The 16,608-nt window shown below is 40.4% G+C and overlaps 1 protein-coding gene across 1 annotated transcript in view; it reads right to left on the reverse strand.

The window, feature by feature from the left end:
• rb1 (retinoblastoma 1) overlaps nt 1-4,975 on the reverse strand; it is a 323,190-nt gene extending 318,215 nt beyond the window's left edge. Inside the window, exon 1 of the mRNA XM_028799245.2 lies at nt 4,621-4,975. Coding sequence (XP_028655078.2) covers nt 4,621-4,745 — 125 coding nt within the window. The 5' untranslated portion in view covers nt 4,746-4,975. The remainder of the gene's footprint in view (nt 1-4,620) is intronic.
• Between the last annotated feature and the right edge of the window lie 11,633 nt (nt 4,976-16,608).

Consider the following 16,608-nt stretch of genomic DNA (forward strand, 5'->3'; position numbering starts at 1 on the left):
AATTATTGTCAACAAAATGCAGACACCAGAGAAATAAACTGAAACGTTACTCACTCGTGGATTTTTCTGTCCGTACGGTGCTGGTTTTTTTGACCAGCACATTCCATCTTCAGGCGTTTGAATTACATGTTGATATACAAGAAGCGCAAAGCTTCTCATCATAACGGACATCAGACTCATGTAACCTGGAATTTGGCTTAGTGTGTGCGGCTGTATTAGTTGGTGTGTACATACTGTATCTTGGGCTCAGTCAGAAATACAGCTAACATGCCGTCATTAATGAACAGACTAAAATTCTGTAAGGGATTATCTGTATCTAATACTTCTCTCTTGAGCCCCGAAGACCCAGTGAACAGCAGGTTTGAAAGCTACCGAGCACATGCAAAGCAAAATCATCACCTTGATACACTTCACTACCACTTTAACCAGAATCTACCATGCTGTCACTATCAGCTTTCGAAGCACTGTCACTATTCTCACACAGTGACTCGCTTTCTTCATCACACGCTTTACGCGCCCATATTCAGCTTGCTCTGTCACCGGAAAATGCTGTGCGAACAGCCACCCTCCGTCACCAGCTGCCGTTCATTGGATGAATAAATGCATGCGGTTTGTGGTGGAGGACTTTCTGTTTTACAGTTAAAGGTTAAAGAGTTAAAGACTAATGGCATGAATAGTTCAAAAACCAAAACTAAAATATTTTTAGTAAATTATTTTATTTCAGTCAGCCTTTGCAGCTGCTTTAATAGTTTCGTTTAGTTTTTAATTTCAGTTTTGTTATTTATTTTATTTCAGTTTACGAAAATGTTTTTTTTATGAAAAGTTTCAGTTATGATTTTAGTTTTCGATAACTATAATAATCTTGCATGGTGATGTCTATAATTCGCAGACTTCAAGCAGTCATTGCATACAAGGGACATGCGACGAAGTCCTAAAGATGACTGTTTTAATAGACCTGTCATTGCTGCGTCACAAACATTATGGTGTCCTGAAATGGGGAGACCGAGTAGAAAAAGTGTTGTCACGTCTACATGGTGTGACCACAATGTATGCATGTACCCTTAAATGAAAGTCTGCAGTGTGCACTTTAATGACATCTGAATTAATGTGTAAGTTTTAACTGTAGAGCAGAGGGGTAAATAAAAAAAAATTTAAAAAGTGTCTTTGTGCCAAACATTATGGAAGGCACTGTAGTTTTATGCTATTTGCTGCTAGGATTTATACACGCAGGAATCAAACCTGTGAAACCTAAAGCATTGTCCGTGAGCTGTACATAGATACAAGGATAATCCTATTTTCTTTGTCAACTCCATATACACTCACCAGCCACTTTATTAGGTACACATAGCTAGTACCAGGTTAGACCCCCTTTTACCTTCAGAACTGCCGTAACTGCATAGATTCAACAAGGTGCTGGAAACATTCTTCAGGGATTTTGGTCCATATTGACATGATATCAACATGCAGTTGCAGCAGATTTGTTGACTGCACATTCATGATGCAAATTTACTGTTCCACCACATCCCAAAAGTGCTATATTGGTTTGACATCTGCCGACTGTGGAGGCCATTTGAGTATGGTGAACTCTTTGTCATGTTCAAGAAACCAGTTTGAGGTGATCAGAGCTTTGTGACATGGCACATTATCCTACTGGAAGGAGCCATCAGAAGATGGGTACACTGCGGTCATAAATCAGTCTGGCCATTCTCCTCAGACATCTGGCATCAACAAGGCATTTTTCCCCAGAGATCTGCTGCCCACTGGATATTTTCCTTTCGTCAGACCATTCTCTGCAAACCCTAGAGATGGTTGTGCATGAAAATCCCAGCTGGTCAGCAGTTTCTGAAATACTCAGACCAGTCCATCTAGCACCAACAACCATGCCACATTCAAAGTCACTTCAATCACCTTTCTTCCCAATCCAGATGCTCAGTATGAACTTCAGCAGGTCGTCTTGACAAAGCCTACATGCCTAAATGCATTGAGTTGCTGGCATGTGAGTGGCTGATTAGATGTTTGCGTTAAGAAGTAGTTGAACAGGTGAACCTAATAAAGTGGCCAGTGAGCGTATATCCACTCCTTTCCAGCTACAAAGAAATGAACTTTACCAGAATAAACTGACAAAAAAAAAACTGTACAATGACAGACAGTGAAGGTATGTTGTCAGGGACTTTTCCAGGTCATCCTGGTGACTGACAAAACTGCATTATAGTTTTAATTTCTATTACTACTGTTCACTTTAACACACTCGTGATTTTTTAGCAACTTTATAAGCTCCAGAAAGAGTATTGTGGTGCTGCGTGAATGGATCTGAATGGCAAAATATAAGTTGATAGAATAGGAAATACCACATTGTCACTGGATAAGAAAACCCTAATTACATCCTGTGCACTTTCACTAAAGGGTGTCCATTTGTAGCCCCCTGACCAACTATGCAGGATGTGCAATGAGCCATTACACTTTGTCAGATACACGAGAACTTGGCAGGTGCCCTTTCACCAAGTAATTTCCAGGTGGGACAACATCTGATCAGTCACAGCAGGACAGACACAGGGGCTGTTCTTGGAGTTGATGTTAATCAGGGTCTTAGGCCTCATGCCCATCAATACACATACAGTACATAACACTGATAAACTTCTGTTTGGCGTTTTGTGCTCATTAATATCACAAAGAGAGAGATGTATTTCGAACTCAAAATACATAAATAACTACAAGGGGTGGTTCCCTTGTGGTTTCGAGGTCATTGATATATGATTATAACATTAAAGAATGGGTTCCCCCTTAGAGTTTAGAAATTGCTAACAATGAAAAGCAGAGAGTGTTTAGTTTGGGTTTCCACTACACTAGATAAATCTACTCTGCCTCTCTCTTTCTCTCTTTATATATATATATATATATATATATATATATATATAAATCCTAAGCCTAAAAGTGCAGCGATTTTGTGCAACGATTTCATGTGACGTTTTTATGTCACGCTTTAAATTGGGCTTATTTTAAAAACTACATATATATGTTTGATATCTTTCTTTTCAGTGATGTTGTTAGATTTTCAGATTCTTATTCTATTTTTAAATTATAAACTAAAAGATATCAAGAACTCAAATCCCGTGAGACGAGACTTTGTGCCAAGAGATTTAACCACACCGGAGGCAGGAAATAAAAGACAAAAAGAGTAGGACAGCTGCTGTACAGATTTTTAAATGTTCGAAGCGTTGCATGAGATGCAGATAATGCAGCACGGCAGCAGCAGACAACCAGCAGTTGATCAAACAAAGAGGAGGTAAAATAAAATAAACTTATTTGTTTCCCATTGTATCACCACTTAACAGGGGGTTTCAGAGGAGTGACTGCGTCTCCTTGGGGTGCGTTCAACCCCTCTCTTCACAACACAAGCGACAGAGACGCGAAGTGGCCTGGCACATTGCTCGTCAAACCTATACCCCCCGCCTGCGCTAAGGGTGCAGGGGGCAAACCCCCTAGTAAATAAATAAATAAAAAGCAGACGAAAGGTACAAGGGCTTGCCACAATACAATTTGGTTAAACCTCTGAAGGTTTTCCCTACCGATTCCACAGAACAATCCCATTTTATGTGCATTCTCTAATGCCATCACAATAAGATAGAAAAACCGGTGTTGACAGACACCAAGGATTATGTCACTCCATCTTAGCCTAAGATCACTTCTAAACATCCACGATCTGTTTGCCCACAACTGACCAAAACAGATCGGTTCATCTCATGTCCTGTTTCAGATCTGCTATCTGTCTTGCTGCGGACACTGCATGGCAGTCACAATGAGCGTCTGGGCAGAGACGGACAGGGTCCATGCTGCTAGCCTCGGAGCAAGAAAACCTGTCAGAGACTTTACTCCAGGCCATACAAAACTGTCACAAGGAATACTGGTATGCCATCTTTCCTGACTCTGATCCCACTTTTAGGATCACAGCATCTGGAGACGAGACGTGACCTCCCTGCCAATGACCAGCAGAGTTTTGTCAAATAGGATATCAGAGATTCTGAGGCTGACTGTCTCTGTGCACCAAAGGTGTCAGGTAGTGTTCAAAATCCCAGCTAGTATTGTGTTCCTGTTGTTTTTATTGTTGTGTTTTCCTAAATATTCCCATCTGATTATTATTACAGCTGTGTAAAGTTCAAACATTAATCCAACGAAGACCGATGTATTATTTTTTCCCCCATCGTTTAACTGTTTTAGAAAAAACACCTAACAGGGGTTTAATTTCACACGTAAACCCCCCTCCCCCACCACTCTTTAGGACGATCACAACAACAACAACAATCCAACACACAACATCAAAACCACTTGGTGCTCGGGGTCGGTCCAAATCTCAACAACAAGAAAGGAAAACAGACAGCCCCTGTCAGCCGTCACGGCGCACAACTACCTGCCGAAGTGAAGCCGCGACAATCCGCCGCTCACTGCCTTCCCTCTGTCCTCGCGCTCCTGTTGTGGAGCTGTCGAGATCGCTACTAAAAAGTTGTCAAAAAGTACCGATTTAACTCTAAATTCAATGAATTGAGGTGGCTGCCAAACGGTGTGAGGGACATGAAACAGTACAGTTATTTTTTTTGTAAACTCCACCATCGAGCGCTGATTTACCTTTCGTCTTTCAGTCGCGATTCCTGGCTCTGCTGCTCGCTTCCCGGCTGCTGCTTTGAGACCGGCTTTGAGCCTTCGGCAGCAGAGGCGGAAGAGGCTGCCTTCCTGGAATTTTTCGGTGGCATATTTCAGTCTACCGACAGACAAGGAGCTGTAGAAACTCTCTGTCGGCTGTCTTCGAAGAGCGACTCTTCGTACGCTTTGGGGGAAAAACAAAAAAAAATACAAAAAAGTGAACTCCTCAGTCGTAATGAATCGCCAAACCGCGGGAAATCAACACACCATAGGGGTCCGCCCACGCCCTGACGTCACATCCCGTGCAGCTCGCTCACACTGTGTGAAGCGGCGGTGAAGGCGGCGCTACCGGAGGAGAAGGAGGAGGGTTCTGCTCTCATTAACAAGAGGCTTCCTAAGTTTTACTTCTTCAAAACAAAAACAAGTGCATTGTGGTCTAGAGTGCGCCTGCTACGCCTTCGTGCCGTAGTTAAAGGTTTGCAGGTTCACGCTTCCTATTTTTTCGTGTCACTGTCGTTTTGCAGATTTATTCATTCAAACTGTTGCTCGAGTTAAAGTGTTGATTACCGCCGGGCGTTTGAAGGGTTTTCATTACACTATTACAGCGTTAGATCACAGTGTCTGTTAAAAGAAGATCGGTTGCCTGATGTGCAGCAGTGGTTCTCAACCTTTATACTTCCAAGACACCCGGTGGACTACGTGATTACGTGAGACCCCCATCCCTTGATATTTCCATTCCTGTACTTTTGCTGATGTCTTCACAAAGGTGCTTGTTTTTGATTTTTTTTAATCACTAAAATCATATTTGCTTCTAGAGCCGTTAAGACTATTTAAAGTAGCATAATGCACAAATAAGTCATTTCAAAAACATATCCTGTGTTTTAAATACATACAAATTATGTTGTTAGTGCGTGAATTTCTTAATTATAACATGTCTGTAGTACTAGGGTGTTGTACCGTGTTAGCCATTATGAATGTGGAGAAAAGCCAAGCAAAATGACACCTTTTATTGGCTAACTAAAAAGATTACAATATGCAAGCTTTCGAGGCAACTCAGGACCCTGCTTCATCTTTTTATTTAGCCAATAAAAGGTGTCATTTTGCTTGGGCTTTTCTCCACATTAATTATAACATCAAATGAATTGCCATTTTGTAAGAATAAAGAATAACCAGTAATTTCCAAAATACAGAATTTGTCACTGCGGGTATTTTTGAGAACAATAGCTGCTCACAACAGATCCTGTATTGCAGGGGTCCTCAGTCACAGTCCTGGAGGGCTGCAGGTTTTTTTTTCTCCAACCCAGTTGCTTAATAAGAAGCACTTAGTGCTCAAGTAACACTTCTGCTTCACTTAAGTTGTCGCGCTTGTTAAGATTTTGAACCCTTATTGCTTATTTTAGTCTTAAACAGCTGTATTCTTGGTTTTTAATTGCTCCTAATTAGCAATAACATGCAAATGACAAAAGAGACCAGCATTTCTCCATTTAGCTTGTTACCATTTACACCTCTGTGTGTATTTATCATGTACTATTGGATTTAATTAAATACTTGGAAGTAAAGTGAACAGAAAAAAAGTGAAGGACTGAGAATTGCTCATCCATTTTAGCCTTCAAATCATCTGGGTCAGTGTTTCCTAAACTCCGTCCTGGGGACCCTCTGTGGCTGCAGGTTTTTGTTCCAACAAGATTCCTAATCAGTGACAACACTTGACAACACTGATCTTCTTTCATTAACTGGTATTTTTCTCTTATTCTACATTCAGAAAAGCACAGCAGCATGATTTTTACATTTATATGACATTTAGAAATATTTCTGCTTTTGCTATAGAATTAAACGCTTAACTCTCTTTTGTTGATTTCATTTTATTTTGCCCTTTCTCTGTGCAGTTTTTCCCCCCTCATTGTATCTTATTAATGACAATTAAAAACGAGTAGCGCAGACAACACTGGATAGTCAAAGTCTGCAACTACTTTAGCGTCGGAGCCACTAATTAGTAAATAATGGATTAATTAAACTTATATAATATGAGAGAGAGATTTATTTATATAGATTGGCGCAGTGGTATTGCTGCTGCTTTGCAGTAAGGCAGGGGTTCTCAACGTCGGTCCTGGGGACCCCCTGTCGCTGCAGGTTTTTGTTCCAACCAGCTTCTGTTTTTAATTGAACTCCTGGGCTAATTAAGTGAACTGATATTTCCCAAGTTCTGTGTTTAGGGAACAATATATTAATTAGAAAACTAAGTTTGCTAAAAAAAAAAATATTAAAATGTACCAAGCAGTTATATAGGAATAATGTATTTTTTTTCTTTTTAACAGTATTTTCATCTTGATTTTCAATCTACTTTTCAAGGTGTTCTAATTGTTTAATTAATCCATTATTTACTAATTAGTGGGTGTGACGCTAAAGTAGTTGCAGCCTTTGATTATTCAGTGTGTTGTTTGCCAGCGTGTCTGATCTGCTCAGTTGTCATTATTAAGACACAACGAAGAGGGAAAAAAACTGCACAGAGAAAGGGCAAAGTATAATAAAATCAACAAAAGAAAGTTAAGCATTTAAATCTATAGCAAAAGCAGAAATTTTATAAATGTCTTATAAATGTAAAAAAACATGCTTTTCTGAATGTCGAATAAAAGAAAAAAAAATACCAGCTAATTAAATGAGCTCAGTGTTATCAGGTGTTGTCATTGATTAGGAATCTGGTTGGAACAAAAACCTGCAGCCACAGGGGGTCCCCAGGACCGAGTTTGAGAAACACTGCAGTAAGGAGACTGTGCAAGAATGTTGGTTTGCTTCCCGGTTCCTCCCTGTGTGGAAAGCGCCTTGAGTACTGAGAAAAGCGCTATGTTATGTAATGTAATGAATTATATAGATTATATATATATATATATATATATATATATATATATACAGTGGGTACGGAAAGTATTCAGACCCCCTTCAATTTTTTCACTCTTTGTCATATTGCAGCCATTTGCTAATATCATTTAAATTAATTTTTTTCCTCATTAATGTACACACAGCACCCCATATTGACAGACAAAAAAAAGAATTTTTGAAATTGTTGCAGATTTATTAAAAAAGAAAAACTGAAATATCACATGGTCCTAAGTATTCAGACCCTTTGCTCAGTATTTAGTAGAAGCACCCTTTTGAGCTAATACAGCCATGAGTCTTCTTGGGAAAGATGCAACAAGTTTTTCACACCTGGATTTGGGGATCCTCTGCCATTCCTCCTTGCAGATCCTCTCCAGTTCTGTCAGGTTGGATGGTAAACGTTGGTGGACAGCCATTTTTAGGTCTCTCCAGAGATGTTCAATTGGGTTTAAGTCAGGGCTCTGGCTGGGCCATTCAAGAACAGTCACAGAGTTGTTGTGAAGCCACTCCTTCGTTATTTTAGCTGTGTGCTTAGGTTAGGGTCATTGTCTTGTTGGAAGGTAAACCTTCGGCCCAGTCTGAGGTCCTTAGCACTCTGGAGAAGGTTTTTGTCCAGGATATCCCTGTACTTGGCCGAATTCATCTATCCCTCGATTGCAACCAGTCGTCCTGTCCCTGCAGCTGAAAAACACCCCCACAGCATGATGCTGCCACCGCCATGCTTCACTGTGGGGACTGTATTGGACAAGTGATGAGCACACATACCTCAGTGCAAGACACATGACAGCCCGCATGGAGTTTGCTAAAAGACACCTGAAGGACTCTGAGATGGTGAGAAATAAGATTCTCTGGTCTGATGAGACCAAGATAGAACTTTTTGGCCTTAATTCTAAGCGATATGTGCGGAGACAACCAGGCACTGCTCATCACTTGTCCAATACAGTCCCCACAGTGAAGCATGGCGGTGGCAGCATCATGCTGTGGGGGTGTTTTTCAGCTGCAGGGACAGGACGACTGGTTGCAATCGAGGGAAAGATGAATGCGGGGATATCCTGGACAAAAACCTTCTCCAGAGTGCTAAGGACCTCAGACTGGGCCGAAGGTTTACCTTCCAACAAGACAATGACCCTAAGCACACAGCTAAAATAACGAAGGAGTGGCTTCACAACAACTCTGTGACTGTTCTTGAATGGCCCAGCCAGAGCCCTGACTTAAACCCAACTGAGCATCTCTGGAGAGACCTAAAAATGGCTGTCCACCAACGTTTACCATCCAACCTGACAGAACTGGAGAGGATCTGCAAGGAGGAATGGCAGAGGATCCCCAAATCCAGGTGTGAAAAACTTGTTGCATCTTTCCCAAGAAGACTCATGGCTGTATTAGCTCAAAAGGGTGCTTCTACTAAATACTGAGCAAAGGGTCTGAATACTTAGGACCATGTGATATTTCAGTTTTTCTTTTTTAATAAATCTGCAACAATTTCAAAAATTCTTTTTTTTGTCTGTCAATATGTGGTGCTGTGTGTACATTAATGAGGGAAAAAATTAATTTAAATGATTTTAGCAAATGGCTACAATATGACAAAGAGTGAAAAATTGAAGGGGGTCTGAATACTTTCCGTACCCACTGTAGATAGATAGATATAGATATATAGATTTTTATATATTTATTTAAATAACAACCGATGGCCAAAAAAAAAAACCCCAGAGGGCTGGAGAAAAAAAAAAATCTTCAGGGGCCACGAGACCACCCAGCCCCCACTGGACGGTTACAGCACTAACAAGTCATAACATTAAATAAGATCTGTTATTGGCAAGGATTGGTTTCTAATTAAGCAACTGAGTTGGGGGAAAAAATAAACCTGCAGCCACCGAAGCCCCCCAGGACTGACATTGATCAATCAACCTTGGAATGCTCCATCTGAAGCTGTTGTTTATGATGTTACTTAGCCCCTCAGTTGAGAACCTTTGCTTTACCTTATTATCGCCTGGTGAGAGTCTTGGTTATAGTAAAGCCCCTTATCTGGCAAGGCTTGTTTTTGTTTGGACCTTTCAATCAGTGGGCACACGTCGATCCATTTTCTGAACCCTTTTTCTTTCCTTGAGGTCTGTGTAGTTCCAGAGCTAATGTTGGCGACGGCCACAAGACAGGAGCGAGCGAGTCCTGGAAGGGATGCCAGTTTGTCACACAGCACACGTAACTCAAACAGAGCCAGTTTAACCTAACATGAAATCAGGATATGGAGGGTTAGGAGAAATAAAACTTGTTTGTTCATTTTCATTACAGGACAATTAAAAATCCCAAAAACATTTTTAGCACAGGCAAAAATATGAATATAAATTTCTCGCTTTTAAGTATTATCAAAAAGCATAATGTAAAAAACGTATATATTATCATAACTCTTCCTAACAATTAAATTCCAAAAAATAACTCTGGACTTCAAAAATATATTTTTTTTCCTTTCAAATATTTTACATTATTTATTAACTTGGGGGTGCAAAATCCAAATGTTAACAGGATTGTTCTCTCACTTTATTTTTGAGAGATGAAAGTTTAAAATGAAAAAAAAAAAACCTAGATAAAATGAATTATTTAGACTTGAAAAAACTATAAATAAAACATACACTTCTTCTTCTTTCTTTCGGCTGCTCCCGTTAGGGGTTGCCACAGCGGATCATCTTCTTCCGTATCTTTCTGTCCTTGTCATCTTGCTCTGTTACACCCATCACCTGCATGTCCCCTCTCACCACATTCATGAACCTCCTCTTAGGCCTTCCTCTTCCCTGGCAGCTCTATCCTTGACTGAATTAATTCTTAGGAACACTATCCTAATCCTAGGCAGGGCCTTCTTTTATTCTCAAAACAGCCTCAGTTCTTCATGGCATGGATTCCACAAGATGATGGAAACACTTCTTTAAGATTCTGATCGACGTTGACATGATTGTGTCACACAATTTCTGTACAATCATCAGCTGTACATTCATGCTGAGAATCTCCCGTTCTGCCACATCCCAAAGGTGGACTCAGATCTACCAGCTAGGAAGGCCACGGAAGAACACCAAAGTCATTTGTAATAATACATTTTATTTATATAGCACCTTTCCCATGCTCATTGTCATATTCATAAAACCAATTTGAGATGACTTTTGCTTTGCAACATGTTTGGAAGTAGCCTTTAGAAGATGGGTCAATTTAGGCCATGAAGGAATTCATAAGGTCAGCAACAATACTCATATAGGTCGTGGCGTTCAAGCGATGATTGTTATTATTGGGCCTAAAGTGTGCCAAGAAAAATCTCCACCCCATTACACTACCAGCACCATCACGGACTGTTGACACAAGGCAGGTAGGTGCACGGATTCATCCCATTGACGCCAGATTCTCAACCTACCATCTGCATGCCTTAGTAGAAACTGAGATTCAACAGACCTGGCATTGCTTTCCCAGCCTTCAACTGTTCAGTTTTGGTGACCCTGTGCCCACTGCAGCTTCCACTTTCTGTTCTTGGATGACAGGAGTTGAACTTGGCATGGCCATGTGCTGTTGTAGCCTATCTACCTCAAGGTTCGATGTGTTATGCAGTCAGAAATGCTTTTCTGCTCACCACACTAGAACAGAGTGGTTACCAGAGTTACTATAGTCTTTCTGTGAGCTCGAACCAGTCTGGCCATTCTCTTCATGTCTTTCATCAACAAAGTGCAGAACTGTCCCTCTCTAGATGGTTTTTGTTTTTCGCACCCTGGAGACTGAGGTTGTGAAAATCCCAGGAGATCAACAGTTAAAGAAATACTCAAAGCAGCCCCTCTGGTTCCAGCAATCATGCTGCAAGTGAAATCACCAAGATCACATTTTTCCCCCATTCTGGTGTTTGATGTGAACATTAACTGAAGCTCCTGACCTTATCAACATGATTTTATGTATTGCACTGCTGCTACATGATTGGCTAATTATATAATTACACGGATAAACAGATGTTCCTAATATTTACTCAGTGAATGTATGCTTTAAATGATTATTACTTACAAAAAGTCGTCACTTGGTAGTTTTTTTTTCTTATCTTTTGAAGGCATTTCATGGTAGAATGCCCAATATTTATGCCTGATAACAAAGGCTCACTCCACTTTCCACTCTAACATCTCTCCAATTGAGTGACATCCTATAGAAACCTCTTCTCATGTTCATCAGACTATTTCTGTTCTCAGGGAAAAATCCAAATGAGAGTGTAGTCATTGGATTTTAAATGGCATGCTGCACCCAAATGCTAGGTAGGAAGAGAGCAGCTCATCAACTAGTTCCTCACAGTTTTCTGGCTTTATATTCCCCCCAAAAAATTGTGGTGCACGCTTTTTCTTTTAAATAAAGGGCGTGCTTTCTTTTACCTTTTTGCATAGGCGGAGTGGTGGCTCTGAGGCTAGGGATCTGCACTGGCAATCGGAAGGTTGCCGGTTCAAATCCCGTAAATGCCAATAGGGACTCTGCTCTGTTGGGCCCTTCAGCAAGGTCCTTAACCTGCAATTGCTGAGCGCTTTGAGTAGTGAGAAAAGCGCTATATAAATGCAAAGAATTATTACCTGTTACCTGGTAAAGATGATAACTGGTTCAATCCCACCTTGCATCCATCCATTATCCAACCCACTATATCCTAACTACAGGGTCACAGGGGTCTGCTGGAGCCAATCCCAGCCAACACAGGGCACAAGGCAGGAAATAAACCCCGGGCAGGACGCCAGCCCACCTTGCATAATTCTGTAAAAACCATCTGAACAACTTTCTCTATTCTGAATAATTAAAAGGTATCTTTCTGACCTCTTAAATATAAACTCCTGGCTATTTTGAAGTAATAAGAAGAGAGAAAAAAAAAAATACTGACCAAGACCAAACAATGTATAGGAAATATTTGATTGTGGATTGTTCCCACCTTAACTAATATTAAGAACAAAAAAGACTGCCATTTTCAGCTCAAAATATACTTCAAATAATACTCTGCATGAAAAAGGGTTTGCCAGAAGAACTCTGCAGTCATTCTGAATGTCTGTTTCCATGGCCTCCGCACACTCCATACAAACTTGGGCCTTCTCTTAGGCCACTGCTGCAACTGCCACCTTTACATCCTGCCAGTTCCTTTCAGTAAATTCTGTAGATTCTCCTTTACCACTGGTGTCCAACAACAGATCCATACAATGTCACCATGACAGGCACCCAGAACATTTTGGTCACAGCTCCTTGCAGTTGCCTGCACTGCCTCTTTAATGAATTCCACTCCGAATCTTACGTCCCTGACCTGTTCCAAGATGCAGGAGATGCTCTTTCAGAGTTTAAATTTCAAATCGTGCTGATCACCTAGGTATTTTCAGAAACCCTCACTATCCATTCATTTCTTCAGGCGCTTCATCCATCTGAGCCAGCTTACCGCCTTTTTGGTGATAAGTCATCTGCTCAGCACCTCTCTTCTACATGCATGTTCAGAGCCTATGGCCTCAGATCAGATAACTTGAATGCACAGTTGATCATTGGCCTTTTGCATAAAATACTGTGGTACCATGCAAACTTGTGAGCATCCTTGTGTTCAAACAGAGTTTATAAAAGACAATCCATGACTAGCGCAGAAATGCAGTTAACAATTCAATACTTTGATTCAGAGTAGGCGAGCCAATCCTTATAAACAAGCCACTTCAGGTATAACTGTCATTCCCCATGGAAGCATTATATCCTCAGCGAAGGACTTCAGAGTCAGTAGGTAGTACTCTTGAGCACCAAATCCTATTGCCTCCAAATGACTTAATGCTGTAAAGGGTCATTTGATGCATACATGCAAATAACAGTCAGACCTCGCCCCTCTGCAGCTTGAAGCTGCGTCTTGGTGACCCTCCCATCCACCAGAACAAACCCCAACTGTACAGCACCCAACTGAGGAACTGCAAGTATCTCCACACCGATCAAAGGCCTCTGCCATAGAAAAACTTCAGAGTAGGAAACAAGACCACCCTGATCTGATCAAGTTTATGCTTGAGTCAATGCAGTGCTTAAGGGTCTGGCTTCTATATCTTAACCAGGGCTCCCCAATTATGGTCTATGATAGGTATAGGATGTATGACACAGAGGCTTTGAAGCTCACATCACTTTAATAAGGCACACTGTCCCAAAGTTTACATCGGAAGGTCTATTACTACAATATTGATGATGCTAAGTGCTTCAAACGTCACTGAAATATTGGGAATGGTCCGACTGCTTTAAAGTTTTGCACAATCCCGCATCCCACAATCTATACAAGGATATGAAACTACCACTCATATTTTATAGAGATAATATTGAAATAAAATCAAGTCCAGAATTGGAAAAAAGCAATGAAGAGTGTGCAATCATTTCAAACTGTTATCAAACCATACTATACTAGATTTTTAATCTGCGGTGGAACTTGTGTATCGTTATGACTTAATGCTACTGTGGGTACATTCCCTATACGCTGTCTCTTTTATTTTGCCCTCATCCACAAGCACATTCTTTAAACCCAGTTATGATTCTTTTTGCTCTTTAGTACTATTACTTTAGCAATAATACTACAGTAATCCCTCCTCCATCGCGGGGGTTGCGTTCCAGAGCCACCCGCGAAATAAGAAAATCCGCGAAGTAGAAAGTAGTTTATATGGTTATTTTTATATTGTCATGCTTGGGTCACAGATTTGCGCAGAAACACAGGAGGTTGTAGAGAGACAGGAACGTTATTCAAACACTGCAAACAAACATTTGTCTCTTTTTCAAAAGTTTAAACTGTGCTCCATGACAAGACAGAGATGACAGTTCTGTCTCACAATAAAAAGAATGCAAACATATCTTCCTCTTCAAAGGAGTGCGTGTCAGGAGCACAGAATGTCACATAGATAGAGAAAACAATCTCTAGCAAACAAATCAATGGTGCTGTTTGGCTTTTAAGTATGCGAAGCACCGCGGCACAAAGCTGTTGAAGGCAGCAGCTCACACCCCCTCCGTCAGGAGCAGAGAGAGAGAGACAGAGAGAGAGAGAGATAGAGAGAGACAGAGTTTGTTTTTCAGTCAAAAATCAATACGTGCCCTTCGAGCTTTTAAGTATGCGAAGCACTGTGCAGCATGTCGTTTCAGGAAGCAGCTGTACAAAAGATAGCAACGTGAAGATAATCTTTCAGCATTTTTAGACGAGAGTCCGTATCGTCTAGGTGTGCGAACAGCCCCCCTGCTCAATCCCCATACGTCAGGATCAGAGAAAGTCAGAGCAAGAGAGAGAGAAGAGTAAGCAATCTAGCTTCTCGGCCATCTGCCAATAGCGTCCCTTGTATGAAATCAACTGGGCAAACCAACTGAGGAAGCATGTACCAGAAATTAAAAGACCCATTGTCCGCAGAAATCCACGAACCAGCAAAAAATCTGCGATATATATTTAAATATGCTTACATATAAAATCCGCAATGGAGTGAAGCCGCGAAAGGCAAAGCGCGATATAGCGAGGGATCACTGTATTATCAAACCCTGATGGAAAAATATTCTGTACATTTTTTGCAGAATTTTAATGACAGCATGACTATCATTAGATCAAAAGGAGAGCACAGAGAGGTTCTTAGGCTTTTTGCGTACTTGTTGGATTAAATCTATGCAAACAAACAAGGGGCTGTATGTACAAAAAGTTGAAAGCTGGTTAGTCCTAAATGTATTCTCTCACCTGCCAGTTAAAGAAAAGAGCCCAGCATCAACAAAAATAAAAAAGGTAAATAATATTAAAATGCAGTTCTGGAACACAAGTGTACTTATATATGATGAAACATTTTTATGATATTTGTATCATCCACCTAAACCATCTGCAAGAAGTTAGGAGCAGAAACACGATGACTAGAGGTCAATTTGGAGCAGCGATTGTCAATCGATGTGTCGTAACATTTTTTAAAACAACTTTCTTTAAAGAAATTTGATGCAAAAGAAGTCTACAATGCAAATTTTATATATGATTTATATATCATTTTAATAATGTACTGTCACACAAGTGTGACTAGAAGCAAGCCGAGTGGACCAAGTGGAGGTAATTACCCGCCAGGCCAGGGGGCGGTGGGCTGCACTAAACCTATTTCTGTTATCTCTGCAGACCAAATGTGGGAAAACCTGCCTGATTTAACATCACTTCATGTTCCGGCACCCAGACTGATGTCACTTCCTGTTCTGGTCAAATGACATCACTTCCGGTTCACAGCATATAAAACCTCCATCTTTCCAAACCAGTTCAGTTCAATCTGGGAACTCAATCAAAGAACAACCTCTTGTTTTCTTTAAACCTTTTGCTGCCAGGTACAATATACGGGTGGTTGCCCCAAACCTTTCCAGTGTGTTGTGACTCATTCTTTCACAATACATATACACAATATGTGAAATATAAAGCAATAAACATATAATTACATGCATTTATAACCAGTTTACATGTCTCGACTTGTTAAAAATTTGAATACTAAAAATTATTTTGTATGATCAATTAATATGAACATTTACTTCAGTAATACACACATTATGTTTATGTTGCATGTGCACCACGCTGTTTAATTACTCCAATGCGTCTTACTGTCGAGCACATCTAGTCTCCCTGTTTATCCCCAACTATTCCGTGGCTGAATTTGATCATACATATACACGTATTATAATAATTCTTTACATTTATATACAGTGAACCCTCGTTTATCACGGTTAATCCGTTCCAGACTCTACCGCGATAAATGAATTTTCGCGAAGTAGGATTCTTTATTTATAAATCGAATATTTTCGCAGTTAGAGTATAGAAAACCTGTTTACGACCTTCTAAATACATTTTTTTTAACATTATTAGAGCCCTCTAGACATGAAATAACACCCTTTAGTCACCATTACACTCGTATTACCCAATATATTAGACAAAATAAGAGAAAATAAGACATATTAGACTTTACAAATATATTATTATTATTGTACTCTACATTTAATTACACACACACACAGTTCTTACACACAACCACTAACCTATGAAGGCACGAGCTCAGTAGGAGAGTCTTCAGGTTGTAAGCTGGAGCGCTGATCGCACCCTCAGAGTAAACAGACGCCCCTGGGAAAACC

The sequence above is a fragment of the Erpetoichthys calabaricus genome, chromosome 4, assembly GCF_900747795.2.
Source record: "Erpetoichthys calabaricus chromosome 4, fErpCal1.3, whole genome shotgun sequence".
Lineage (NCBI taxonomy): Eukaryota > Metazoa > Chordata > Cladistia > Polypteriformes > Polypteridae > Erpetoichthys > Erpetoichthys calabaricus.